The sequence below is a fragment of the Anas acuta genome, chromosome 1, assembly GCF_963932015.1.
Source record: "Anas acuta chromosome 1, bAnaAcu1.1, whole genome shotgun sequence".
NCBI classification, from domain to species: Eukaryota; Metazoa; Chordata; class Aves; order Anseriformes; family Anatidae; genus Anas; species Anas acuta.
In genome coordinates, this window is record NC_088979.1 from 117,825,399 (window position 1) to 117,852,693 (window position 27,295).

General features: G+C 43.0%; 2 protein-coding genes and 1 long non-coding RNA gene across 5 annotated transcripts in view; 2 read left to right on the forward strand and 1 right to left on the reverse strand.

Annotated features, from left to right (window-relative positions):
• The window catches only part of LOC137863516 (uncharacterized), a 169,015-nt gene that overhangs the window by 108,937 nt on the left and 32,783 nt on the right, over nt 1-27,295 (forward strand). The window contains exon 7 of the mRNA XM_068696703.1: nt 12,958-13,056. Coding sequence (XP_068552804.1) covers nt 12,958-13,056 — 99 coding nt within the window. The remainder of the gene's footprint in view (nt 1-12,957; nt 13,057-27,295) is intronic.
• LOC137863536 (uncharacterized) lies at nt 217-12,351 on the forward strand. Of its 3 annotated transcripts, none has more exons than XR_011100954.1 (5): nt 309-466; nt 883-1,001; nt 1,427-1,551; nt 2,158-2,519; nt 10,452-12,351. It is a non-coding gene; the product is annotated as an uncharacterized lncRNA (long non-coding RNA). The 3 variants fall into 3 exon arrangements; XR_011100955.1 differs by lacking the exon at nt 10,452-12,351 and adding an exon at nt 4,437-4,452; XR_011100953.1 differs by lacking the exon at nt 10,452-12,351 and having other exon boundaries at nt 217-466; nt 2,158-3,166.
• On the reverse strand, nt 12,238-27,254 carry LOC137863513 (cell surface glycoprotein CD200 receptor 1-A-like). The gene is made up of 5 exons (XM_068696692.1): nt 26,637-27,254; nt 15,043-15,348; nt 14,036-14,284; nt 13,568-13,670; nt 12,238-13,033 (listed from the first exon to the last, which is right to left on the reverse strand). The coding sequence occupies exons 1-5, from the start codon at nt 26,722-26,724 to the stop codon at nt 13,015-13,017; spliced, it is 765 nt and encodes a 254-aa protein (XP_068552793.1). The 5' UTR covers nt 26,725-27,254; the 3' UTR covers nt 12,238-13,014.

Consider the following 27,295-nt stretch of genomic DNA (forward strand, 5'->3'; position numbering starts at 1 on the left):
AAGCTAGGTTGTTAAACCACCACAAAGCACTAGCGGTGTGCCTAAACTAGTCCTTGCGGTGTTTGTTCCTCTGCTTTTTCTCTCCGCACCCACCTGTGATTTACTCGCACCAGGGGGCTGACAGGAGAGAGGCTCTCTGCGTACACACAAATCACACCTTTACTCGCTAGCGCTGTGCGTGCAGCAGGCAGCGACTGTGGCCTGTCTCCAGCTCGAAGCATTAGAGCTCCACCTTGCTGCAGGAGGAGCAGAGTTTAAGGGGACGCAGCGCTGCGCCCTGCTGCCATGCGGCTGCTGCGGGCGGCCCGCGGCCGGGGACGGGGACCGGGAGTGGGGCCGGGACCGGGACCCTAGAGCGGGACCTAGCTTGAAGAGGACTTTTCTGTTAGTTGATGGTGTAGTAGGACTGCAGAAAACAGACCATATTGCAGTAGAGATGCTGGAAGAGTTTGGGATTCCGTATGTGGTAAGCGATGCTTTGTTCTTGAAAAGGTAGAACAAAAACTTGTGTTATTTTATGCTAAAGGCAATCTGTGCAGCTGTGTACCCTCTGCCTGAGCTTTGCACGTTGTTCTACCTAAGTAGAATACCTTCTAGCCCACCTTTGTTGTTAGTAACGTAGGTCTAAAGTATGTCTGGGGGGATTTGAATGACTTTTTGCTTGGTTTATTAAATGAACGTTTTTTTCAGTGCTTAGATCAAGGAATGTGAAAAAGTCCACAGCTTATGCAGGCTGTGGAAGTGTTTTGATGAACTGTATTATACCATTTTTTCCAATTAGGTAAGACCCGGAGCTTTCAGCCTGCCTTGCAAGATACTCCGGCATAGTAGCAAAATAATCTCTTTTTCCTGTCTCAATCTTCCCTTTCTGTATCTGTGCAGATGGTGTTAACAAAAATTGACCGAGCTTCCAAGGGACTGTTGTTAAAGAATGTACTGGGGATCCAGGAGTTTGTGAAGGAGAAAACTCAAGGATGCTTTCCTCAGCTATTCCTGGTCAGGTAAAGCTCTTCTTTGTTGCTGCTGTTGGCTTTCAGGTGATGATTTGCACTGGACAAGCTACCTAAAATGGGTCTCTCTGCACTAGGGATGACAATTCCTTGTGCCCCAAAGATGGCAGGTGATCTTCCTGCACAGGAATGCCCCTCTCCTTCTTCCCCATCCTCTACAGCTGAGTTGAGTTCAGCTTTGAAGGCTGCTGAGAAGGGCAGCAGTACCTATGCTGCCTGGTAGCGGGCTTTGTCACTTTGTTTGGAGCTGTGTTAACAGCAGCAAGCCATAATTGATCACACTGTAGAAGTGCTTACATCCCCCCAGTGCAGTACAACCTTAAAGTAATTTAATACAGCCAGAGGCTGAGCTTGTTTGTAGTACGTGAAGGTAATGCAGCATCAGGGACTGAATATACATGTCTATGTTTCCACAGTTCTGTAGAGTTTTCAGGAATCCACTTGCTAAGGTGTTTTATAGCCCATGTTACTGGAAACCTGCCTACTATAGAGGACAGCTGAAGACTGGCTCCTGATCTGCTCGGCTCATCCAAAACATAAGGTACCAAAACCAGAAGTCTAGATTTTCATCATAAATAACCTGAAGCATTGAAGTTTATTTCTGGATAAATTTGTATAAAATGTTGGATAAATTAATGTTTGCAATGATAAGTTTTTTCTTTAATAAACTCATCAGTTCAGGAATTTTGCACTGTGAATTAATCCAGGGTACTTTAGAACTATTTTTCAAACCTACGTGATTGTGCGGAGAAAAAAACACTCAGAACCTCCAAAGACAAGGTAGGTTTTAATACAGCATTTCCTCTCCCTCCAGGGAAATGTTCAAAAAGCTACCACTGCATACATAAGCTCTGCGGTAGTTAGGGTACTAGAGGGAGTCTAGTAATCTTATTTAGAAACTGAATGTCTTTGTATAGAAAAACTATAGCTCTAATATTAAGCAGACTGTACTTGCCAGATTGAACTGAATGATATCCCAAGGTTTATTTTTCTCAGCTGATGTAGCAGAGACTGAAAACTAGCAATTGGGCATCAGCCTGCTCTGAGGCTATGTTGAGTGGAGTTAGCCAACGCTTTCTGCGGGGCTTTTGGGGAACTTTTTGTAGTTTTTTGCTCTTGTAACCTCTCTGCATTGTGCATTCCATAGGTTCAGCATTACAGCGTGCCTCGCTTGCATCCAATTGTCCCTGTTCCAGGTAGATGCAGGAAAGGAAACATTTAATGGGATCTGCATCTTGGTTGCTGTCAGCTTGAAGCAGTATGATAGATGAATGACACCTAGGGGGAGCCTGTCCTTCTGCCCGTTACCATCAGTCAGCGCTGCGTCTGCCTTCTGATTTAAATCCCATAGAGAGTTCTGCAGCTGCACTCAGATGAATTGCCAGAGACAAATCCATTCTCTGCATCTGCCCTACCCTGGAAGCTGGAGCACAGTACCGGTGTACCACAGCAGCTGAATGTGGCTATGAACACCTGACTGGGGGGAGACCAGAGCTGGCTGGTTAAAAGGTACAGAATCAGCAATAAGGATTGCCTTTAAATAGCAGTAGCTGTATGAGGACATTTAGACAAAAGCTATTAAGTGCCTGTGTTAATCTCTGGCACTCGTCTTGTCCAGTCTTAAGATTGCCAACTGTGTGCATGCAGCTCTCAAAGTTACTTAACATTCAGTTCTTGGGAAAGCGTAGCTCTGTAAACTGCTGAGGGTTAAAAGGTAGGATTTCTAGTATTTTGTTATGTTACAGAATTTATTGTAATGCTTAGATTAGACTGGAATGAAGTAAGGTCTGTTTCCAGTGCATACATAGGAAGTGGCAGTGTATGAGGGATGCAGGAGACAGCTGTGTATCTCTAGTTTCCACACCTGAGCAGAGGTCAAGCCTGTAGTTCTGTGATATCTTACCTCTAATCCAAAAGTGTTCCACAGCAAACCAGCCTGCGGGATGTTTGATCCTAGGGGTAAATACAGTACTATGTAGACAGATGGAATTATGTGCAAGTCTTAAAGACCAGTATCTTTCAAAAGCATCAGTGTTTTAGTCTCTCTTCAGAGCAAAATCCTTTACAATGCTAGGAAGTGTTTTATTAACTATTTAAGTACATCAAATAAGTTTGGTAAGTCCATTTGTAAAAATAAAAAGTGCTTTAAAGTGGCAGCAGACTGAATCAGACCCTGTAATCCTTGAGTGTGTGTAGGGTTGCTGCGAGGTGTCCTTGGGGGCACCAACATGAAGCTAGGTTGTACGGTTTCTTAGAGCCATACTGGAGTCAGCAGGCAGAGTCCTATCCTGAAACAACAGCCTTACCTCTGGATATACATGTATTTGAGTTTTCTGCTGTGATGGCCAAAAGATTCTCATTCAGGAATGCTTCAAGTACTGCAAAAGCTCCTACTGTGTTCAGCCATTTGCAAGAGAGAACACACATCAGTTATTACATGTAGGAATCAGTGCCCCTGTGGCAGGTAAGATAGGTAAATAAAGTCCTCTGCTGGACTTTAATATTAATCTTGGTAAGTGCATTGGCCTTGTCTGTACCTGTTGTGTACAGAAATGGTGTTTGTTTGAGTACTGGTTTCTAAGGAAAAGGATTCCCACCTTGAGCATCCTCTGGTTGGTTAGTTGGTTTGTTTGTTATTTTTTTTTGTTGTTGTGAGATATGTTCATCTGATTCGTGTCAGTATGGAACAATGCTAGGGCTGCACGGTCTGATGAATGTGACCTTCTGTCCTACATACCCTTGTATAACCACAAGTCTAAGAAAAACAGAGTGGTTAATGTATGTAGCTCTTGTATCTTGCAAAGGAATGTTTTAGCAATTCCTGTCAATAGAGAGCTTGAAGGGAAATGCAGTTGTAGGCTTTTCCTTGAAGTCTCTGATATCTGGGGGGTTCAGAATAACTGCTAACTCTTATGACTATTGCATGGGACACTATGCAAGTCTCTGCTATCTGGCCAGAAGATTAAGGAGACGGGGAGAGCTGAAGAACAACTAAAAGGCAAAGCTTGCAGGGGACACTGCACAAGTGTCTGATATACAGCCAAGTTGGACAAAGGAGAAGGACAAGAGGGAGGAAGACTATGAGCCTTCAGCACGAGAGACCCCCAGAGGGACCACCAGAGACTGATACACATGCTCCAGTAGGAGGGTTTGGATTCTGGAAACTAATTATAATAACCCTGGGTTTTTTTAGAAGTAGTAATGAATATATATCAGCCTAGGAGCATAAAAATCAGCTGCTTGATGTAACTGTTGTGCGTCTTGGTGGAGCAGAGAGTCCCAGTGCACCCAGTGCTGTTTGCTTACCTCTACTCCTTTAATAAATTGCAAACTTTGATTATAGTCCTATTTTGAAGACTGAGCCATTTATAACAGTTGGGGGCTCGTCTGGGATGGCTTTGGTTCCTGAATTCTGATTTAATCTAGGAGAGGCACCCCACCATTTGGTGGCTCCTGTTTGAGTCGGGTCGGAACTAATGCCATCTTGAACCTGAATAAAGGTAAGCAAAGATTTTGATTTTTTTATGAGGTCCGTTGCTGGCTGCAGCACTGTATTTTGCTCATAATTCTGCGCGCGAAGATCCAAATGAAGATGACGGAGTCATAAGTGTTTAAGGAGTATACCGCTCGGTTGGGTGGGATTCGGTTAGCTGTGTGTGTAAGAGTGTAACTGAGACGTAACTTATTTCTGAAGTGAGTGTGGAGGTCTTCTAACCGCAGTTCCAATCTCCCATGAGGAACTTGGCTGGTGAAGGACTTAAGCAATTCCTGTAGGATTCGTGGGTGGGTGATAGGTCCTAAACCCCCTGCAAGACACTCTTACTAAGGTAACCAAGGGCTGTGGGAATTGCCATAGTAAAATCCCTAGATGGGTCAGACAGAATTGAAGACCAAGGACCAGAAGAAAGAGAGCAAATTACCAGAAAGTCCATTAGGAATAGTGATTAGAAATTGGAACAATAGGGGCCCCAGAAAACAAAAGAGTAAATTAAAGATGGTCCAGTATTATATGATAGAATGACCCAAAGAACCCTTAAGACCCCATGTATTTTGGCTGATATTTGGGTCTGCAGAGGACAGGGTCTGTCAGGCTTTGAACATTTAATATTAATAGTAGAATACCCGTGGATCCGGAAGAGAGCAAGTATGCTGTAGCTGAAACATTGGAATTAGAAATTAGAGAGCAATTGATTAAGAATGAATATGTGCTACATTTGCGATGTACTGTGCCTGTGCTGCGCTTAGACCTCCAGATAACAGGAGTCCCTTGGACCCCGAGAACCAGATCAAAACAACCTCATGGTTCCGACTTTAACCAAGGGGTCTGAGATAAGGAGGACTGTTCACAAAGGGACAGGTTATGCATATGTATAGGAGTGTTGGGAAACTTCATGTATATGTAACTCTTTACTAGATACAACGAAAGCAAGTTGCCATGTTAGGCATGCACGACTTTGGTGGGACTACTCCCCCCCCCCCCCCCCCGTGCCGCCCAGAACTGAGTAAACATGCCTACTTTACAATCTTACTGATCGTGGAGTGAGCTTTCTGTGAGTCATTTCGGAGAGCCAGGCAGGAGACACTCTGCTCGGCTGCGGGATCAGCTGTGGAGCGGACACCCCTAGGTGCACCCTGAGTGTTTTGCTCGGAGGGGACTCCACTCTCAGCTGCTCACCACAGGAGCAGACAAAGATCTCCTGAAGCTGCGGACAAACGGTATGTTTTCGGCTGCTGGAGGGATACGAACTGGAGTGTTAATAATTGTATGTCTTATTCTTAAATGTCCAGGTATTTTGTGTTGAAAGTATTTGTGTAAGTGTAAGGGTTTGAAACAAAGTGGAATAAGTCACTCCACGAAGAACACAGTCAGAGACGATACTTGTTTGGTTGGTTATCATTCTAAATTATATTCTTGTGGTATTGTTATATATGGAGTGGTAATTCGTGTCGAGAAAATGGTTGATATTAATAAAGAAAGGAGAGATTTGGGAATGTGGCCATGGGGGTTGGAAAGCCCCATGGTTGAGATAACATTAGACTCTTAACGATGAGGCCATCAGGAATGTAAAAGAGGTTAGAGGGAACAAAGAAGGGTGATTCAGGAGACTCCATGCAGTCTCCGGTTTCTTGTTCTCCAGCCGTTAAGGCATGGAAATGTCTGGGTGTTTGCTGTTGTTGTTACATTCAAAGTTGCTTGACCAATGAAAAGTTGTTTTGAAAAGACCTACTGTGGAGAAAAGGGTGTAAGAGGGGAGCCTGCCCTCAAGAAAGAAGAAAAAGAAAAAAGGAAAAAAAGGCAACACGAGGAAGTTACGACATCAATAAGAAGCAGGAAAAAGAAGTGAGGGGGAACAGGCTGGCAGAATGGAGACCAGGACAGGAACAGGCACTTTGATCGCCTCATGAAGATAGGTTGGGCCAGACTCAGCAAACCGCTCAGAGAAGCTCGTACTGAAAGTCACTGGAAACAGGCGCACCGGAGCTGGAGAGAAGCTCGAGCTGAGAGAAGCGGAGCCGTGCACACAGCTGCCCCTCGCTGGTAAGCAGTTGCGCATTATGGGGAATCATACGTCCTTAGGAACAGGCTGTCCTGGTAACCTCACAGCTTATTCTCCTTATGAACAACTGGACAGATTATGAGCCTGAAATATGGGACCAAACTGAGGTCAAGGTGTGGGGTTGCGGTGGGATTGCTCGGCACCTGGCGAGCAGTCTCTGAGGCCTTGAAGAGCTACGTGGAGCCACAATCACAAACGTGTGGCTTGCCAGACTGTGAGGGAGCTGCGGGCTCCTTTACTGATCTGACTGCTATGCCATCGCCATGGGCCCCTCCGCTGCCACAGCCATCGAAGGCTTTTGCTGTTATGCCCCCTGCTGACCTGGACGTGCCTTTTGACCCAGGCCCTGTTGGCCTTGAAAAGGAGATGGATATGCTTCTCTTCGATCCGGGAAGAACGGGATACATAAGGCCTGAAGACCGAGTTGCTTGACAAATTGAAGCGAGACATATTGTTCAAAGGGAATGGAAAATGGAGACTTGTTAGTAATCAAGAAAAGGAATGTAAAATGGAGACTGTTAAGTCATGGAACTTAAAGGATTGTTTGTTACCTTTCCTGGTTGTACATACGTATAGGCACAATCGGGTTTAGTATGTAAAGCAATGTTCTGTATATTTAGGAAGTTTGATGTTCGTGTGTGCGTGTTGGTGGAGCGTAGACTGCCTGCACACCCAGCGCTGTTTACTTGCCTATTATACCTTTTAGAAATATTTGTTTTATAAATATTACAAAATTCAGAGTTGAGACCTCATTTATAACAGTATGAATGAGATGTGCTAGAGGCCTCTCTGTGTGATTGTGCTGTGTGAGCGAGACGCAGCGTCGCTGCAAAGCGAGTGCGGAGTTCCGATCTGCGGCTCCGTATTCTCCGCGAGGGGACTGGGCAGAAACGAACGAAGTGCGTGACAGACCGAAAAGAAGGGCTGTTTTAGTCGAGGTTTGATTGGTGGTGCCCAATATACGGGCCTGGCGGTGTATCTTGTGATCCTATTCTTGCTCTTAAGTGCTTTGAGTGTGACAAGAAAAAAAAGGCGGGAGCGTTATCTAAGTAACTAACAGTTGAGCAGTGTTGGCGTATTTGCTGTGGTGTTTGGTCAGTTTCCCACGTACTGGGGGGGGAGGGGGCTGACTGATTGTCAAAGCAGAACTGAAGGAGTCATTTCTTTGGTGGTTCGGGCTTGAGCCTTGGGGAATTTGGTAAGAAGGGGGAGAGCGAATTTATTTAGGCCTCAATAGCTTTTTAAACCCCCATATTGACGGATAAACAGGAGTGATTCCTTGTTTTGTATGGGCTTCCTAACAAAGTGCTTGAGAAAAATTGGCATTCGGCTCGAAATTCGGTCCTGTTGAAATGTAAATTTTGTGGAAAAGGTGGTAATGTTTGTCTGGAAGACAGAAGGCTGAGTGCTTCAGCTGTCTTCCTGAAGTTCCGTGGATTCATGATTGGAATGGGGCTCATTAATAATCTGAAATAGTACAGTTTGTATGTGGGAAGAAGCGTTGAATCCCAGAGAACTGGGACATTGGGGAAGAAGATTAGAAAAAGATAGTAAAAACCTGCAGTAAAAAGGTTTGTGTGGAAATTGAAACAAAGGACAGTAACTAGTAAGAAATAGTAATAAATAAATAAACAAATAAAAGGGAATGGGAAATCAAGGAAATGGGTAATACCCAAACCAAAGACGTTTTAAAGAAAGCCTCTTTGGGTGCATATTGGCACATTGGAAGGATATTGTTAGAACTGGGGACACAGAAAGCAAGAGGACTTTCACTAAGTATTGCAATCAGTGGTGGCCGCTATATAAACTAAATGGCCACTTTATAATCGACTATAAAACTAACTTGCTATTAATGTTGTTTTTGAGGAGAGAAGGAAAATGAGATGACGTGTATTATACCGATATGTTGTTTCAGCGTCTTAGAGGGAAAAGGAGTGGAATTAAGTTGGCCGCTGACTGAGCCTTTGGTGTTGGCATGGGAAAAGTACAGGCTGGAGAAAGATAAAGGAAGGGTTAAAAGAGTTGTTGAAGGTGTTAAAGGCGTGGCATGTAGTATTTAACAGAGCTGTTTGAAGTTGAATGAGCAGGGAAAGAGGATGTAAATAGTTCTGCCTCCACAGGAGGCTGTGATCTCAAAATCATCGGTGTGAGCCCTCTGGGGCAGAGGGACCATGATGGGTGTGAGAGAGTTGTCATGGAAACAGAAAAGCAGTTAACCCTTTAAACAACCTGAGTTTGAGTGAGTGAGCTCAGATTGCCAATGGGACGGCTAAGGGAACTGTTGACAATTGCATTCCCCTGACAGACCCCACACTGAGAGTATAGTCACCCTGGAAATAATGAACGATAAATACCAAAATCTGGTTAAATTGGGAATGGAGAATCTGTTCAAACAAAATCCAAAAGAAACCCCTATGGAATTTTTGGACCGACTCTGAAATGCAATGGAAAACAAAACAAAACAAACAAACAAACAAAACTGGAGAAAATAGGGGATAAATGAAAACAAGGAAAACGGACACCACCAGACAGGCAAGAGATATTGCCAAAAGATTATGTGAAGCAAACATTGGGACACTTGCATGCACAAACACATTGGGGTACAAAGGCGTTAAGTGATCATTTACTAAAACAATTTGGTTGCACTGTTGTGTTTGTTTTTTTTTGTTTTGTTTTGTTTTGTTTTTTGTTCACAAGATAAATAAGAAAGAGTTTCAACAAGCAGCCACGGGAGGGAGAGGGGGAAAAAAAAAAAAAAAAACAGCTTAAAAACAGCTTATAGGCCTTTTGAGAAAGTACAAGTTGATTTCACTGAATTGCCCAAAGTAGAGAGGATAAAATATCTATTGGTAATAGTAGATCCATTAACACAATGGGTAGAAGCTTATCCCGTAGCACGAGCTATGGCACAAATGGTGGTAAAAATTCTATTAGAACACCTGATACCTAGATATGGGATAATCCAGTGCATTGATTCTGATCAGGGCACACACTTCACTTCTAAAATAATAAAATTATTGTGTCAATCATTAGGTATTCAGTGGGAATACCATACTCCGTGGCACCCACAAAGCTCAGGGGAAGCAGAAAGACTGAATCAAACAATAAAACAACAATTGGCTAAATTAATGATCAAGACACAAATGCCCTGAACGAAATGCTTACCCTTGGCACTCTTAAACAGAAGAACTAAACCACACAGTGAGACTGGATTATCACCATATGAAATGTTATATGATATGCCTTATTCTCAAGGGATGACTCTAGGGAACAATGTAGTTGAGGATTATAGCATCCAGAAATGTATAATTACTATTGGAAGGAGATTACAAGAGCTAAGAGAAATTGGAATGATGGCTCAAACACCACCTTTAGGATTTGCTATTCATAAGATACAACCAGGAGACAAGGTCTTAATAAATAAACCTGGAGGGAAGAATCACTGAACCCCCCATGTGAGGGACTGTACCTTGTTTTACTTACTACTGAAACAGCTGTGAGAACCGCAGAAAGGGGTTGGACCCACACATCCAGAATAAAAGGACCAGTAACTACCAAAACTTGGAGGGTTGAGTCCGCTTCTGGGGAACTGAAACTCAAGCTAAGGAAGAACTAATATTCTGGCAACAAGGCTCTGCATGAATTAAGGATGCCAATAAAGGGGACAAGCCTGAAGGGAGGAAAGGGAAAAGGCAAGACTGGGGCAGGACCCTCCACTGTGGTGTGTATGGTCTGCTGAGGGAGGCAACCCCTATGGGTATTGACTGCCGAGTGAGAGGGCCTCGACTGGACTTCTCCCACACTAAGGTCAGGTTGTCCCGAGAAAATAACGTAAGAACCTTTTTTTTTTTAAACCTATATAAAATTGTGATTCGTTTTCCAGAAGCTGGATCACCCTGACAGGCTGAATGGTGACACAAACCCAAATCGACCCTGAAAGCGGGCCCAACCCCTTGACTGAAGGCGTTTGCCTATCATGATCCAGCTACGTGGGCAGAAGATGCATCCTGGGGCTATAGGACCCCAATATATATACTTAATAGAATAATTAGGTTACAAGCTGTAATAGAAATAGTTATAAATAAAACCGGAGATGCGCTTGGATTAATTGCAAAGCAAAATACCAAGATGAGAACTACTTTGTATCAAAATTGCCTAGCTTTGGATTATTTACTAGCACAAGAAGGAGAAGTCTGTGGAAAATGTAACTTTAGTAACTGCAGTTTAAAGATTGATGACGAGGGTGTTTCTTCCTAGTAGGTGGTAGAATGCTATGTTCTGGCTTAGGATGAGAAGAGTGCTGATAATATGCTGATGTTTTAATTGTTGCCAAGCAGTGCTTACACCAAGCCAAGGACCTTTCAGCTTCTTACTATGTCCTGCCAGCGGGCAGGCTTGGGGGTGCAAGAGCTGGGAGGAGGGCCGGACTGCTCGGGATTAGGCTGGGCATCGGACAGCAGGTGGTGAGCAGTTGCATCACTTGTTTCGTACACATTATTAATAGTGGTACTATTATCATCATTATTGTAATTATTATTATTGTTATTATTATTATTATTGTTATTATTATTTTCTTGTCTTTATCTCAACTCACAGGCTTCACTTTCCCATTTCTCTCTCCCATCCCAGAGAAGGAGGGGGGGAGGTGAGCGAGCGGCCGTGTGTTGTTTAGCTGCCTGCTGGGTTAAACCACAACAGAAAGAAAAGCTGTAGATGAACTTGGAAAAGGAAATGAAGAAAATTGCACATGTCCCAGTTCAAATTTGGAATGGAATCGATCTAAGAGGATTATGGAAGGGGGCTTTATGGGTGGTGATTGGTTTGCTACAATAAGGATGGTTGTATTGGGGATATGTGGAGGCTTGTTAATAATTCCATGTTTAATACCTTGTATTACCAGACTAATACACTCGGTTATACAAGGAATGCAAATACCTGTGGTACCTGTTGACCCAGAACTAGGGAAAGTGAAAACCCATTCCCTGATGATAATAAAAACAAAGATTCAAAATTGTTATCAGTTGGTATCAATTTGGCAAGTATTGACTTGATTGCAAAGGAAAACACAAATTAATGCCATGAAAAAGGAGATGGGGGATTGTGAAATGTGTTCATCTGATTCGTGTCAGTATGGGACAATGCTAGGGCCACATGGTATGATGAATGTGACCTTCTGTCCTACATACCCTTGTATAACCACAAGTCTAAGAAAAACAGAGTGGTTAATGTATGTAGCTCTTGTATCTTGCAAAGGAATGTTTTAGCAATTCATGTCAATAGAGAGCTTGAAGGGAAATGTAGTTGTAGGCTTTTCCTTGAAGTCTCTGATATCTGGGGGGTTTCAGAATAACTGCTAACTACGATGACTAGTGCATGGGACACTATGCAAGTCTCTGCTGTCTGGCCAGGAGATTAAGAAGACGGGGAGAGCTGAAGAACAACTAAAAGGCAAAGCTTGCAGGGGATGTTGCACAAATCTCTGACATACAGCCAAGTTGGACAAAGGAAAAGAGGGAGAAAGACTAAGCCTTCAGCACGAGAGACCCCCAGAGGGACCACCAGAGACTGATACGCATGCTCCAGTAGGAGGGGTTGGATTCCGGAAACTAATTATAATAACCCTGGTTTTTTTAGAAGTAGTAATGAATATATATCAGCCTAGGAGCATAAAAATCATCTGCTTGATGTAACTGTTGTGCGTCCTGGTGGAGCAGAGAGTCCCGGTGCACCCAGCGCTGTTTGCTTACCTCTATTCCTTTAATAAATTGTAAACTTTGATTATAGTCCTATTTTGAAGACGGAGCCATTTATTACATTACAATCCTGAGATCTATGTTTCAGGTGGCATAAATGCTCAAGATCATTTTTTTTTTTTTAATTTATTTTTAGCTCTTAGTGATACATCTTTAAAACTCATACAGGGAAAATAAGAACGCTGCTCACATTTAGCTTCAGTGCTGCGTAACCATACTTGGAAAGCTAATTCTCATTAGTATGCAAGAAAACTTCTTCTGATTTATCTTAACCAGTAAGATAGGCTACTTAAATACTAGGATATAATCTATTTAAATCAGAGTGGCTTGTTTTCATACAAGGCAAATTAATTTCTTATTGCATGTATATTAGATTTGGTTTTATTTAAATAAAAATTATACATATTTTTTAAGTATCAGCTAGTTGTCTGGGTGATAACGTCTACAGTTGCACTAGAGAAATGGTATAAAAAAGCTGACAAGGGTCAGGTAGGGTCTGCCCTGCATGCCATGTTTTGGTGCAGTTACACTGGCTGCACTGTGGATGCTTGTTTCTTCTTCCTGCGTGCTTTGGCACTGGTGAGTCCCTGCTGCATCTCGCAGTGCTGATTGGGAGTTTCTTTCATCTCTCCTCAGGTGCTGCGTTACAAATAGCCCCAGACACAGCTCTGCAGATGGAATGTGCCTTGGCCTTTACTGCTTCCTCATTGTCCTAGGAAACAAGACATCAATACTGTAAGTATGAGGACCAGTCTCTCTCGTGAATGCAGTTTTGGGCTCTAGGAACATTAAAACAGAAATCCTCCCCCTTATTTTGATAGGGATCTCAGGAATAGAAGGCTTTTTATTTGAGATCTCACCTTCATACTTCCTGCACTTCACTGCCCCCGCCTTCCATAGTTTCATTTGAGTAAGACAAGATCATCCAGAAGTCTGTCTCCAACCTCAGAAAGGCAGTTTGCTGCCTCTTTTTCTTCATAGACTGGCAATCCCTGTTCAGATCCATCAACCAGCCAGATAAAACTACCCATTCCCGTTGTGTTTCTGCTGCTGGAAGAAGTATGGCAGCAGCTCTGTAACACCACATGAATGGCCTCTAAGACCAGCTGTGCAAACTGAACTAGCTTGCTTGTGAAAGCCTGAGGTGACTGCACATGACATGGAGTACCAGAAGCCCTTCTAAACTTCCCGTGGACTGGCCAGTAGGTCAGTCTAGTACTAGGCTAGTACTAGGTCTTGCACATACCTGTTATCACAGAATATGTAGAGGTGAAAAAGAGCAAAAAGGAAAATGAGGCTCAGCAGACAACCAAGGATCATGACGTGGTGAAGAAACCATGTGACGCTGTCTGAAGAGAAACAGTTCTTTTAGGTACATTTCACAGATCATTTACCGTGTGCCCCTTTCAGGATCATACCTTCTAGACAACACTCTTCTGTGTGCGTCTGAATAATCCTGTCTTCTCACAGCCCTATCTGTGGGAGGGAAGACTACAGAAATCTATCATTCTGACTAAAATTTCACAGAGCACTTTTCAGTTCTCACAGCATTTTTGTTTATTTTTCCCTGACCCCAACAAATTTCTCCCTGGAAACTTCAGCTCAGCTGCATGGCTCCTGCTGCAATCTTCCTAGGGTCACTGATGCCTGTCATAGTGCTTGAACAGAGGGCTGGGCAGGATTTTGAATGCTGAACACGCAAGGGGGAGCTTACGTGAGGAACAGTCTGTGGACATGGTCTCATTCAGAGTTGCGTGGTACACCTTGCAGGTTACAGTCTTCCTGTCGGTGCTGTGTGCTGTGAACCTGCTGAGCACGGTCACTGTCCCGTTGTCGTGGCTGTCTATTTCAGTCATGGAGCTGTTCTCTGGGACCCACAAGATCTCAGCAGCCGGTATCCCCGCCGCTGCCTCGCACACGGGGATGCTGTGCTTGTCACAGTACAAGGACAGCCTTGGGGGCACTGCAAAGCATCAGGAAGGGGAGACGTGTGGGTTGCTGCAGTTGGCAGAGGCTGTTCTTATTCTTTACCCAAAAGGAACGTCATGAGAAGAGGAGAGTCAGGCTGGAGGTGCCATCCCGTCACAGCAATGTGTGCCAAACTGACAAGGACAAAGTTTTATCTCTTTTTTTCCTCATTTTGGACACCTCTCCCACATTGAGGTGAGTTACCACAGCCATGTACCATTAGAGGAGGCATCTCAGGACGTGGAGGTGGGGAATTGCCCAGAATACAGGGCTGAATCAGACTTCTGTCCCGATCAGCCTTCATGCATGTGGCTTAAAATGGATTTGAATGCCAGGCTAGCAGGAATTGGGGCTGTTCTTCCTCCCTGGGTAACAACATCCCATGTTTGATCGAGTAGCTCAGTACTTGGAGGTGTTGCCCTGCTGTGTTTTTGTCATATTAAAGTAACGTGTTAGTGAGTTACTACAGGAAAACAAGATGCACATGCAGACTCCTTCTGTAGTGTACTGGGGATTGCTTCACACCCATCTCTTGTAACTCTGTGGGGGAGAAAGGGGCAGCAGAAGGGAGTTTTGGCAACTGAGGAGAGGGAAGAAACAGAGCTACTAAATGACTGCGTGACCATTTGTGCCACTGAGAAAGCTCCTCTTCTCAGTGCACGCTTCTTCCTGTGCGGGAGGAGAGGAGCTTTGTCTGTCTGGGGCTGGAGGTGGTCCTTTGGAGAAGAGAGAAATGAGGAAGGAGTCCCTTACCTAGCACGGTCAGCTGGTACATCTGGTGGAAATTCCCTTCATTATTTACCAGTTCGCAGCTGTAATTTCCTTCATCAGCCATTCCCACTTGCTGTATCTCAAGGGCATAAAACTGTTCTGGTTTGAATTCACTTTTCACGCTGTCACTGCAGTTTGTTCTGTACACCTTTTCCTGATCAGCCCTGAATACCAAGGTGCAAGGGCCTCCTATCTTGGGGCTTATTTTCCACGTCACCATAGTTGCTCGTGTTCTGTGAGAGCAGGCCATCACAGCACTGTGACCCGCTTGTGCTGCCATTCTGTTTCCTGGAGGAGACAAAGAAGGAGAAGGATGTGTGAAAAGGTGCCCAAGGATGTCACTCACAGCCTTGGAGTTCTGGCCTGTGCTTTGGAGGGAAATGTCAGCTCTGTTACACCCCAGAGGGAGACCCTGTCTTTGCTCATCCCATGTTGTCCTTCATCTGATATTACAGCTGTTTATTGTGGAGCTGGTAGTGTATTACAGACTACCCTCTTAAAACTATCAACGTTTCCCTCTGGGTCTTAGTGGATAAAACAGATACTGGAGGATGATATCCTGCTCTTGCACACTGGGTTTAGCAAGTCATCATCCAAATCCTCTGTGTTTGGAACCTATGTGAACGAACCATTCCAGCCCAACCACTTTTCCTACTGTTTAACTAAGTTCTCGGGAAATGTTTTCTAACATGCAAAATTAACACAGTTCACTGCATTTTAGCTACTTACAGATTCCCTTAAAGGTTTTTGCTTTTTTGTTTTGAGGATTAAGTATCGTTTGGGTGAAGACCTTTCCAAATCTAGACCTAGCTCCTGCAGTCTGGTAGGAAATGTAGCTGCAATATTGCCCCATAGTACAGTACACAGTATAGTGCTGTAAAATCTTAGTTACTCCAGCTGTACAACATGTAAATCAGAGTGTAATTCTGATAATTTGTTGGTTTTGTTTATTTGTTTGTTTTCTGCTAGGAGAGGACAAGTATGTGGGGATAGTATATCACTGAAACCATTCACTTCCCATTTCTATTAAAGAAAGGGAATAATACTTAGCTTTCTGCTGCTCATTACTGCCAGCATTCATGGTTAGTGTTTGCAAGCATTGCTGAAGATGAAAAGTGCTATTTATTTACATTATTTTCTGATACACAAATTATCCACCAGCCTCACAAATGCTTGTTTTCTTAACTCAGTTGTCAACAGTATTCTGTGATACATGGTTGCACTGTATTTAAATGACTTTTTTTTTTTCTATACGACATTGCAAGAAAATGTGAGATGCATGTTTTAAACTCAGGTGATTTTACCAGGAGAGGAACTGAAAGAAGCCTTTTGTCTCATGATGAGTTCTGGATGGGAGTTCTATGAACGTCTCCAAAAACTGGCAAACAAATTGTTTCCTCTGCCAGTTTAGCACTGCCGAGTGCCTCAGAGCTCCGAGTCATACCATCAGGATGGCTGACCTCATCTAAAAATAACTAAGCAAACCTAAGCCTTCAGACAGACTCTGTGTTGGGGCTGGTGATTGTTTTTTTTTTTAAACTAATGTTTGCCAATAGTGACCACAAGTGGCAATCTTGTGCCTGTTTAATGGAGTAAGCTTTTATTTACATCTTAGAGCAATATCATTTTAAATGTCTTTCAACTCATTTGAACTCATTAAAGAGGTTAAGATCAAAGGCAGTCTGGGCTGCAGTGACAGCACCCTTGTTGAGTTTGTGATCTTGAGGAATATGAGCCTGGCAAAGAGAAAAGAGAGGACCCTGAATTTTTGAAGAGTGAATATCCATCTGTTTAAAGACCTAGCGGATAAGACCCCATGGGATACTGTCCTTAGGGTCAGAGGAGCTGATCAGAGCTGGCAACTCTTTAAAGATGCTTCTCTTGGGGTACAACAGGTCTCCATCCCCATGTATAAGAAATCAAGCAGGGAAGGCAGGAAACCAGCATGGCTGAGCAAGGACCTGCTGGTCAAACTGAGCTGTAAGAAGGAAATACACAGGCAGTGGAAGCAGGGACATGTGGGCTGCAAAGAGCACAGGGATGCTGCCTGGATGTGCAGGGATGGGATCAGAAAAGCCAAGGCACAGATGGAACTAAGCTTGGCAAGGGCTGCAAAGAACAACAAGAAGGGATTGTACAGATCCATTGGTCAGGAAAGAAAGGCCAAGGAGAGAATTCCCCCTCTGATAAAGAAGAAGGGAGAACTGGTAACAAAAGACATAGAAAATGCTGAGGTACCCAACAACTTCCTTGCCTCGATCTTCATCGCCAGTCAGGCTGCCCACATCTCTCATTTCCCCGAACCTCTAGATCATGTAACGGGTCCTGCTGGAAGCAGTATCACGGCACATGCAGGACAAGGAGGTGATCTGAGAAAGCCAGCACAGCTTCACCAAGGGCAAATTGTGCCTGACCAATCCAGTGTCCTTCTATGATGGAGTGTCTGCATCAGTCGACAAGGGAAGACCGAGCAATGTCATCTACCTGGAATTCTGTAAGGCCTTTGACACGGTCCCACATGCCGTCCTCATCTTTAAATTGGAGAGATGTGGATCTGAAGGGTGGACGATCCTGTGGATAAGGAGTTGGCCAGATGGCTTCAGCCAGAGTATTGTGGTCAATGGCTCTATATCCAGGTGGAGGCCAGTGACAAGTGGTGTCCCTCAGGGGTCTGTCTTGGGACTGGTACTGTTTAATATCTTTATCAGTGACATAGGCAGTGGGATCGAATGCACCCTCAGCAAGTTTGCAGACAACACTGAGCTGAGCGGTGCAGTTGATACAACAGAATGAAGGGATGCCACCCAAAGGGACCTGGACAAGCTAGATAAATGGACTCCAGTGACCCTAATGAAGTTCAAAATGTGCAAGTGCAAGGTGCTGCAATGGGGTTGGGGCAGTCGTAGACATGAGCGTAGACTGGGAGAAGAACTCACTGAGAGCAGCCCTGAGGTGAGGGACTTGGGCATTCTGGTGGATGAAAAGCTTGACACGAGCCAGCAATAGGTACAGTGCTCCCATTCCTACAGACACCCATTCCCATTATCACCTGATGCAGAAATAGTCTGGCATATTTGCAATCTCTCAAGAAAGCATATGCAAAAATGGAGCTCTGCTTTCTAAAACTGAGAGTGTAGTACCAAGTTCAGATAATTTAAGATTTTGAACTGGGTGACCTAAAATCTCGTAGCTTACAAGCAAATTAAGACTGGGCATGGGTAAGACTTGATAAAAATCTACCGAACAGGAGCTTATAAAGAACAGCCATTTTTGTAACAGTTTCTGATAAAAACAAGATTTGTCTTTCTATTTCAAGCTAAGTCAGTCTAATGAGATGTCAGGACTTGCTATTTTTTACCACAGAGTTAGCTTTATTTAAAGATAGACCAAAATGTTTGTGCTCAGGAATGAGTCCACTAATAGCTAGGGGATCAGCCAGCACAAAGGCAGTTCTTTAAATGGAAATTATCCTCACCCCTATCCTATTCTTCCTAGTCAGCTGTAGCTTTACTTTAGTTTGGAAATGTTGATAGGACCTCACAGAATCACCTCACTTTTAGCCGAGGACTGAAGTTGGACATGCCATACCTTTTCCTTCTAGTAAGTATTCCAAAACCCTTCTAATCTCTAAACGTATGTTTGATTAGAACATTAACCAATACACTAGGAAGTGATAGCTCTTTAGGTAACTCAGAATTGCTGGCTATACTCATTCAAAGAAAAGGCCTGAAAAGAAATCTTTCCTGTTCTCCATGCCTTTACAAAATGCCTTCTTTCCCCTAGTCCTCTTCTCTAGTCCACCAGCTTTCAGTGGCTTCTCAGGCCAGATAGAGACTCCACGTGACCCTTTCTTGTCCTCTTTTACCATCACATCTATGACTTCTTGTGGATCTGTTCCAACCAAACCTTTTGCAATAATCTGTTCCCCAGTCTGCTTTCTTTGCCTTTCTGCTGCCTGCCGCAGCCTGCACTCGTAGGTAGAGCTCAGCAGCTCTGTGGGAAGACACCATCTCCCCTTTCCTCCAGGAATTTAACTAAGCATAAAGGGCTTGTGTCTGCTGTGCAGGCAAACCAAGCAAACAAAACTATTCCACTCCTAAAGAGGAAATGTTCAATGCTGCAAGTGTGAAAAGTCAGACCAGTCACTGCACCAGTGTTTGCTAGAACGGTGCTTTCATTCTGTAAAATGGCTGAAGGTCAATTGCTAAAGTTTCCTCTGTGATGGCTGATTACTTCAAGACCCGTAGAATCAGGACGTGTATGCCACACACGTCAGCATTTATCTATTTGAATGATGGCTTGGAAACAACCCAGTACATTGCACAGCTTCTTTTCTAAAGGTGAAATCCCATGTTAGAGCTGAGCTGAGCTGAGCTGAGCTGAGCTGAGCTGAGCTGAGCTGAGCTGAACTAACAGCACGCTGCAAATTAAAAAGGGGATAACCAACGCAGCAAAGGCCTCGCTCTCTGTGGGTCTGCAAAGAATAAAAAAATTGAAGAGGTGTGACCTATCAAGCTCATCTCAGTGCAGTGATAAGCGAATGCTGATAATCAAAGGTCAGCCCTGCTAAATATTGAGTTCTACCCAGGAGAGATGATATGAAGAATCCTATATCTACACATTTGTTGTAAATAACTTCTCATTTTCAGTCTTAATCTTCACAAATGAGCGAACAATGGAAAATGGCAATCATTTATTCTGTTTGTCAGAAAGTGCAGAGCCCAGGATAACAAGCTGTCAGTCATGCCGATGTAGAAGATAGACAAGTCAGGTTCAGGGAGCTCTGTACAGCTCTGAGCTGAACCAATCCATTTGGGTTATTGACATAAATTCAGTCAGTGTAAGCTGATTTATCTTTGGGGACTCCTGTGACAGGTTATGGGTAGGTAGGGCTGGAGGCCTTTGGATCAAAGTCTTCTAATTTGACTCCAATCTCTGAAGTTAACCAAATTAAAATACAAGTAACATTATGTCTTCCATCCTTCAGTGTCTTCCCTTGACTGCTGAAGAAGATTTTAAGAGATGTTTGAGGAGTTTCTCAAGCTCTGTTCTAGTGCATTGAGTGCACTTCCCAATGCACTGACAGATTCCAGCTTCATCTTTGAAAGTGGGCGTATCCTCACTCAGGAAAAAACTCACTCAGCCCAGGAGCTCGTATTTATGTTTCAGAAATGTTCTGGTTACTGTTGTCACGCTAAGATTACTGTAATTGAAAAAAGATTTGGGGAAAAATTGCCCTGTTTTTCTAACATGGTTTCTGTAGTGTGTTTGACAGCTCTCGTGGATAGCTAGTTACACCAGTTCCTTTACGGTGTCACTTAGTCATCTCTCCTGTTTCTCAGAGTTTTTCACACAGTAATAAGAGAAAGACATATTTCAAAACAGGAAAATTTGATTGTGAAACCACTAAATTTTTCAGGGGAATCACTGAAAAATCAGACAGCTACACAGCTTGAAAGTGCTTTTGATTCCTTTCAAGTAGGAAAGATTTCCAGCCTCTGTTATTCTTTATAGCAGGTTTTAACCCACAGTAAAACCTTTTCTTCCCCCCAGAATGACTCAAGTTCCATGACAACCTCTTTAGAAATTCAGCTGTTAAAGAGTTTTTTCACACTGTAAAGAGACTTCTTTACTTTCTCAGACGTAATTCTCTCGTGTCTTTATTTCTTACAGTAACAATCTACAGTAGCATTTTGGTGCATCCCCCCTCCCCGCCCCCGCAGTTTAAACTTAGAGGTATAATGAACTGAAACAGTGATTACACCACAAGTAAATGACTAACTGTATCTTGGAATTAACATATCATATGAGTCAGAGCAAGTTATGATCGAAAAGGCAGTACCGGATGCTTGGAAGAGGCCAGCTACAATAGGCTGAGCTCTGCATTCTCCTTCTACCACCAGAGTGCCTGTGACCACTTAGCAAGGCTTGTCTGGAATGAGGAGAGAGAGAAACAAACAGAAGGGTTTTGTACTAGGGTAGAAATTGCTAAAGTACTGTCAGAGTTTTTTATGTGGCAGGTTTGTGACTCTGAAAATGTAGCCGCAACAGCGCAGGATGGAGTACAGGCTGAAAATCTGCCCCGCGCACTGGATGAGTAGTAAGTAGTTAGAGTGCTGTAGGTTTCGTGACAGAAATACATGAACCAGCTGCCCTGAGTTGATGTGACTCAGACTCGTGAAGCTGCAATCACAGCTTTTTCAGTGACAACACATCTTTAAAAGGGCAGCATTGGACACAATAAAAGACTTACAGCTTTATTGTTAGTTTCCCTTTAATACTCTTTTATCCGTATTTGTCATTATTCCTTGAAAATGTATTCTATTCCCATTTCATTTTCTTTAGGCCTTTTCCCCATCTTCAGAAATTCCATTCTTCCTCACACCCAAATTCTTCTTTTATTCTCCTTGTAAGCCGTTTCTGTTCTGCCACCATTAGTGTCCTTTGCAGTGTCAGTCTCTTTTCTGCTGTCTCATCCAAACTCAAATGGCAAATTTAAAACACAGCCAGAAAATGACACTTTTTCACTGTAAACTCTAGTTTTTCAATATGAATTGTCTGCAGCATGGCTGGAATTCTTCTAGATTTCAAACTTTAATATCAGGAAGTGGCTTCATATGTTGCAGAGAGCTGAGCACACTGGCAGAACTTCATAAAGAACCTAAGGTTTCAGTCTTCACATTCAAGACGGAATATACCTTTGCAGTTGCCAAATACTAGTTGTTAATGTTTCTATGATCTTCTTGTGCTCTTTAGCTTTCTTCAGTGTCCTTTCAAGCAGTAACTCAAAACAGTTGTTTTTGTAGGCAAAGGAATGATGTGAAGTCTCACCTAGTTGGAGATGAAGTTTGGTACAGTGTCCTCTCAAAAATTGTAAATCAAGCCAAAGAAAGGAGGGGTAACTGGAGGGAAGTATGATGGGTAAAAACTGTATCAAGGAGAGAAAGCAAAAGGCAGAGTTGAAAGGAAGTGTCAGGTTGAAGGTAGCTTGCTGCTGATGTTTCTCAGCAGGCAAATTTTATACAAATTCTGTTTAGCATTCTTAATAATGGTGTTGGCATTTGTATCAGGAGTGTGTGAGGAAATTTGTTGAAGGCAGAAAGCATATGGTAGTATTAATATAAAGAAGGGAGATGTCACAGAAGAAGAAATCATTAAAATCCGTCAGCTCAAAATGTAATAACAATGAAAATAGTTATTACAATAAATTGAGAAGCATTTCATGATAGAATGCCTGCATAAATGATTTGATGCAGTGATTTAGAGGTCTTTTCTTGAGGCTGTATTTGAGCAAAAGGGCTATGTCTCAATAAAAAACATGGCTTTGTAGAAAAAAGGATAGGTATGCTGCTCTACTGGCCGAGTTAATTTTGAGTGATGTGTTGGAATCATCTAGTTTGCAGAATTAACACCTTTGCTCAAACCCTCCACCGAAAATAAATCATCACTGAACTCAACAAGCTGTTGTATTTTATATGACCCTGGCTGTTAACTTTGAACTTGCTAGAGCAACCTCTGCTTGCAGGGTGAGTAGATCTTTATCCTTGCATAATGTGAGCTGGAATAGATGATAGGAGAATGATGAATAGGAGAAGGGGTTACGCTGTATGCCAAAGGGGTTTGGGTAGTATTTCTTCCAGAGTAGCACTGTGACGCCCTGTGTAACAAACTGCAGACTCTCTGGACTTCCCACTACAGATAGAGATACGGAGTGTTTCATACTCTGTTCTGCATGCTGAATTTGACTTTCTACTCCCTTCCTCATGAGAAGACAAAAAAAAAAAATAAATATTGTTTATTTACGCTTAAGTGGCATTTTCCTGTTATTCCAAACAAGAATAGAGCATTGACTGCAAAAGGTGGGTTGTATGCCCTCTTCTTCATACTTTCCAGAGAGCAGATAAGGGACTGCTGTGAAAACACACTAATGACTTCACTTTTCTATAGTTAGAATCGCAGTCACACCTTGCTTAGTGTTCGGCTTTAGCATTGTAATTTTTTTTCTAGCCTTTTCTTACTCGATACAAAGATAAGGCAGCATAAGAAGATTCCCTATGCTTTATTCTTCTGAAAGATTGTACCTCTGTGTACAAAATATATTAGCTGCGAGTATTAAGTAGAATGTACATCTGTAAGTGCATTACCAATTAAAGAAAAGCTGCTTTATAGTCATAGAGTATGCGGTGTACTTGCAAAACCGAACTCCTCCGTTTCTGGGGTTTTGAAACTAGACACCTTTAGACATCGTGCTTGGACCATATCAAAGTAAAATGTTATGTCACGTGAACATGCTTTGAAGATTGTATTAGGGCAATTTCGATGACTTCTGAGAATTTTTTTGTTTAATTTAATAGTATGGAGTTCTGTTTTAAGTGTTTGTGTAAGAAAAAAAAGTCTGTTGTGATGTAAAATGTGTTTTTAGTGTAAAAGAAGACAAAATAATTCTAGCACATAGAACCAAAGGAGCAGCAGAGCAATAGTGAAATCAAGACAAACGTATATTTATCAGAATTGGTTTTTAGCCTATGATTTTTGTATCAGGAGCAAGATTGCAGAGTAAACTAGAATAGGAGGCAACAGAGACAAGAGCACTGAAACACCCAAAGACAGTGGAAATGAAAAGGCAGTAAAACACACTAGTCTACTAACACTAGTGAAGGAGAATTTAAAAGTTTTTGTTTGTTTGTTTGTTTGTTTGTTTTTAAGGGAAGAAGCTAAGTGAAAGCAGTTGCATTCAAGAAAGTTAGGTATCTGGGTGAACTTGTGCTATAGACAGGTGGCTCTGAAGTTTTAATTCACTGTTATGCACCTCGTACACTCTAATTTCTGCACTGAGGCAATGCCATTGTTTTCATTTTTTTACTCTTCATAAAATTGAGCTAACATAGAGAATCACATCTCCTTATTGACATCAGATTTCTTTGTGCTTCCACTGAAGCACTCTGTCATATCTGTTGTCACAGGCTAGTACTACAGATCCAGGACTTACACAACTGAACATTGCAAATGTTACTCCGATAAAAAGAGTTTAATTGTATGAACCTCCTATAGAAAAACTTGCCCTCCCTTATCCCCTTTCCTTTGGAGTACTCACACAACCACGAGGTGTCTTATTTGTTTAGTTAAACAAATAAATAATTTGTTTAGTTAAACAAATCCTCCTATGAGGATTCTTATAGAAGGGTTGGTAATACAGATCGTGCACCAGCAGCTTCCATAGCATACCGTCCAGCCCTGCTTGGGGACAGATCTAGACACAACAATCATGAAGTTGCTGCCCCTTCCTCAGCTGTAAAAACTGACCAAGGCATATAAGGCAACATATTAAAGATACGTTAAGGAAAACATTAACACAGGTAAAGCCTGGTTATGCACAAGAGGTTTTGCATGACCTTATTTCATTCAGGGTAGCTTGCTCTGGTCTTCAGAAGGGGAGCATAGTTCCTTCGAGCTTCATACAACGTTAAACTTCTCTGGATAGAGAACACACACTAGATCATCTTAACACATCTGGCCTGTGATCTCTAAGGGAAAAACCTCGTCACTATACCTTGCTGAGAATCGTCACAATAATATTGAAAGAAACATGTACGAGGAACGGCTGAGGGCACTGGGCCTGTTCAGCCTGGAGAAGAGGAGGCTGAGGGGAGACCTCATCGCAGTCTACAACTTCCTCGTAAGGGGGTGTCGAGAGGCAGGAGACCTTTTCTCCATTAACACCAGCGACAGGACCCGCGGGAACGGGGTTAAGCTGAGGCAGGGGAAGTTTAGGCTTGACATCAGGAGGGGGTTCTTCACAGAGAGGGTGGTTGCACACTGGAACAGGCTCCCCAGGGAAGTGGTCACTGCACCGAGCCTGACTGAATTTAAGAAGAGATTGGACTGTGCACTTAGTCACATGGTCGGAACTTTTGGGTAGATCTGTGCGGTGTCAAGAGTTGGAATTGATGATCCTTAAGGGTCCCTTCCAACTCAGGAGATTCTATGATTCTATGATTCTATGTATAAAAACAGCCTTAGCGAAGAACATCCCATCAAAAGTGTGCTGTTTGTTTTGGAGGGGGGAGGTTCAAACATGAAGTTAGATTTTAACGAATCTTTTTTGTGTGTTCTTTGAAGGGGAATATCATTGATTCAAGACACCAAGAGGTTGAAATCTAATTGTCTTCTGGATGAAAAAGAGAACTTTTTTTGGCATTAGATTTTTTTTTTATATATATTTCCAGCAAAGTCCCACTTTAAAAAGAAATTTTGCCTGTAGGATTCTCCTTTGTCTCCCCCATTTTCTTCAACAGTTTGTGACATGTCCATGCTCCTTTACTTTTTGAGCAGCTGTACTCAAAAGCATAGACTGTCTCTGATGATCCAATAGCCTGTATGTATTACCTTGCGACAGTTCCTCGGTATTCTTCTGAGATAATTTCTTTACTGGAAGAATGGGGACAAGGGAAGGGAATGTTTTTTTTTGTTTGTTTGTTTGTTTTTAACCTCTAGTGTGCCTGTTGTGAGTCTACTAATGCAGAGTTTAGTAAAAGTGTGTGAAGATTTCATTTATTTTTTTCAATGTGTGGCACTGAGGTTATCATTTTGATCTCGTTTGATCTGCCAAACACACTACAGGCAGGTGTTCCCTCACTGATAACAATAACTGTATCCATTTTGCTTAAAAATATCTGTATATTTTAATATCTTTAAGGATAGTATCTTCTTTTCTGTCCAAGTGGAATGAAATATTTCATGTCCATGCAGCTTAATCCTACTTGTCCATAATAGTAATGGACATAAGCACGTTACATGTTATTCAGAGATGTCCCTAGCTGGCAGTTTAGGTTTCTGGAACTGCTGCTCAAATCCCTAATTACATGAGCAAGTCCCTGGCCCGCCGCATGGCATCTGAAAGAGCACAAGCTCTAGAAATGCAAATGAAATAAACCTAGGAGACGTTAGCTGTCATAGCTAGAATATATTAAAACTAAGCCAACTACACTAACAGACTGAGTCAGAATGTCACTATCTTTGACACCAAAGCCCTGACCGTGCTTGATAGCAAGCAATCATTCCCGTTAGCCTCAGAATGAAATTGCAGAAACTGCTCCCGGCTGTCAGCACACCAGTGATCTTCCACTGCTCCTAAGAAAGACACGAGATCCCTGCCCTGTTTCGTAGTGTCTACCACCTCTCCTCAGCAGAAACCTCATGGCCAAAAGCTTCACGTTCACAAACGCCTTCCTGGGCATATTTTTAATAGATCAAATAGATCAGTTTCTCAGAGGATGTGGATTTAGTGGTCTTAGTAAATAGGCTGTCTGTGACTAGCAGTACGTTATAGCCACGAGTCACTAAATAATTGCCTGTATAGAAGCCACAGGGATAATGACTGGCAGCCTTGTGACCACTGAGAAAAGAAAAGCAGGAGCAGATATTTGGGAAGCATGTTTTGATTGTGCTCCGTAATTTTTAACAACTAAAGAAAGTCATAACATGACACATAGCCCTTACGGGGAGAAAAGATCTGTGCACGTTTCCATTTCTTCCACCCTGACAGCTGAGCAGTCCCAGAGAACAGTTAGACTCACCCGTTATTCTTGTGAGCTTGGTGATGGTGAGCAGCACGAAAATACACGCAGCCTTTCCAGCAATCTTCATGTCAGCTCCTTTTTTCATGGCTCAGGCGGCTCCGTCACTCCATCCGTCCCACCGCCAACCTAGCTGTGGTCATGGGGCATATTTCTTGCCTGCCAGCGCATCCTCAGCAGCCCAGGCGAGTGTTTTCTCTTCCCCCAACCTTCCCCACTCCTCTCCTGACTGCCTGGCTCCTCAAAGCTGGAGAGGTTCCTCCTTCTGCCTTTGAGAGCAGGAGGCTTCCTGTGCTGAGAGCCTGGGCGAACGCTGAGGAAACAGACTGAACAGCTCTGCCTTCCGTTCACTGGCTCTCCTCAGGAGGCTGATGAGTGAAGATAAACCCTGCAGCACAGCTCAGATGGGGTAGCAGTGGAGGAGATCATTTAAGCCTGACTTTAATATCAAACAGAAAATCTTCATTTTGTGGTGCTAGAGAGAAACTTTTTCTTCATCCTTGCCACTGCTGCTATTCTGCGTCTTCAGCACTTCTTTGTCACTACCTCAAAGAAAAATCCTTCCTCCTGTCTTAATGATTTCTCCCTTCAGAAGCTTTGTTTCCACCTTGAACAACAAAGCTTTCCAGACCCCCAGGCCCTTGGAGGAGAGACTGAGT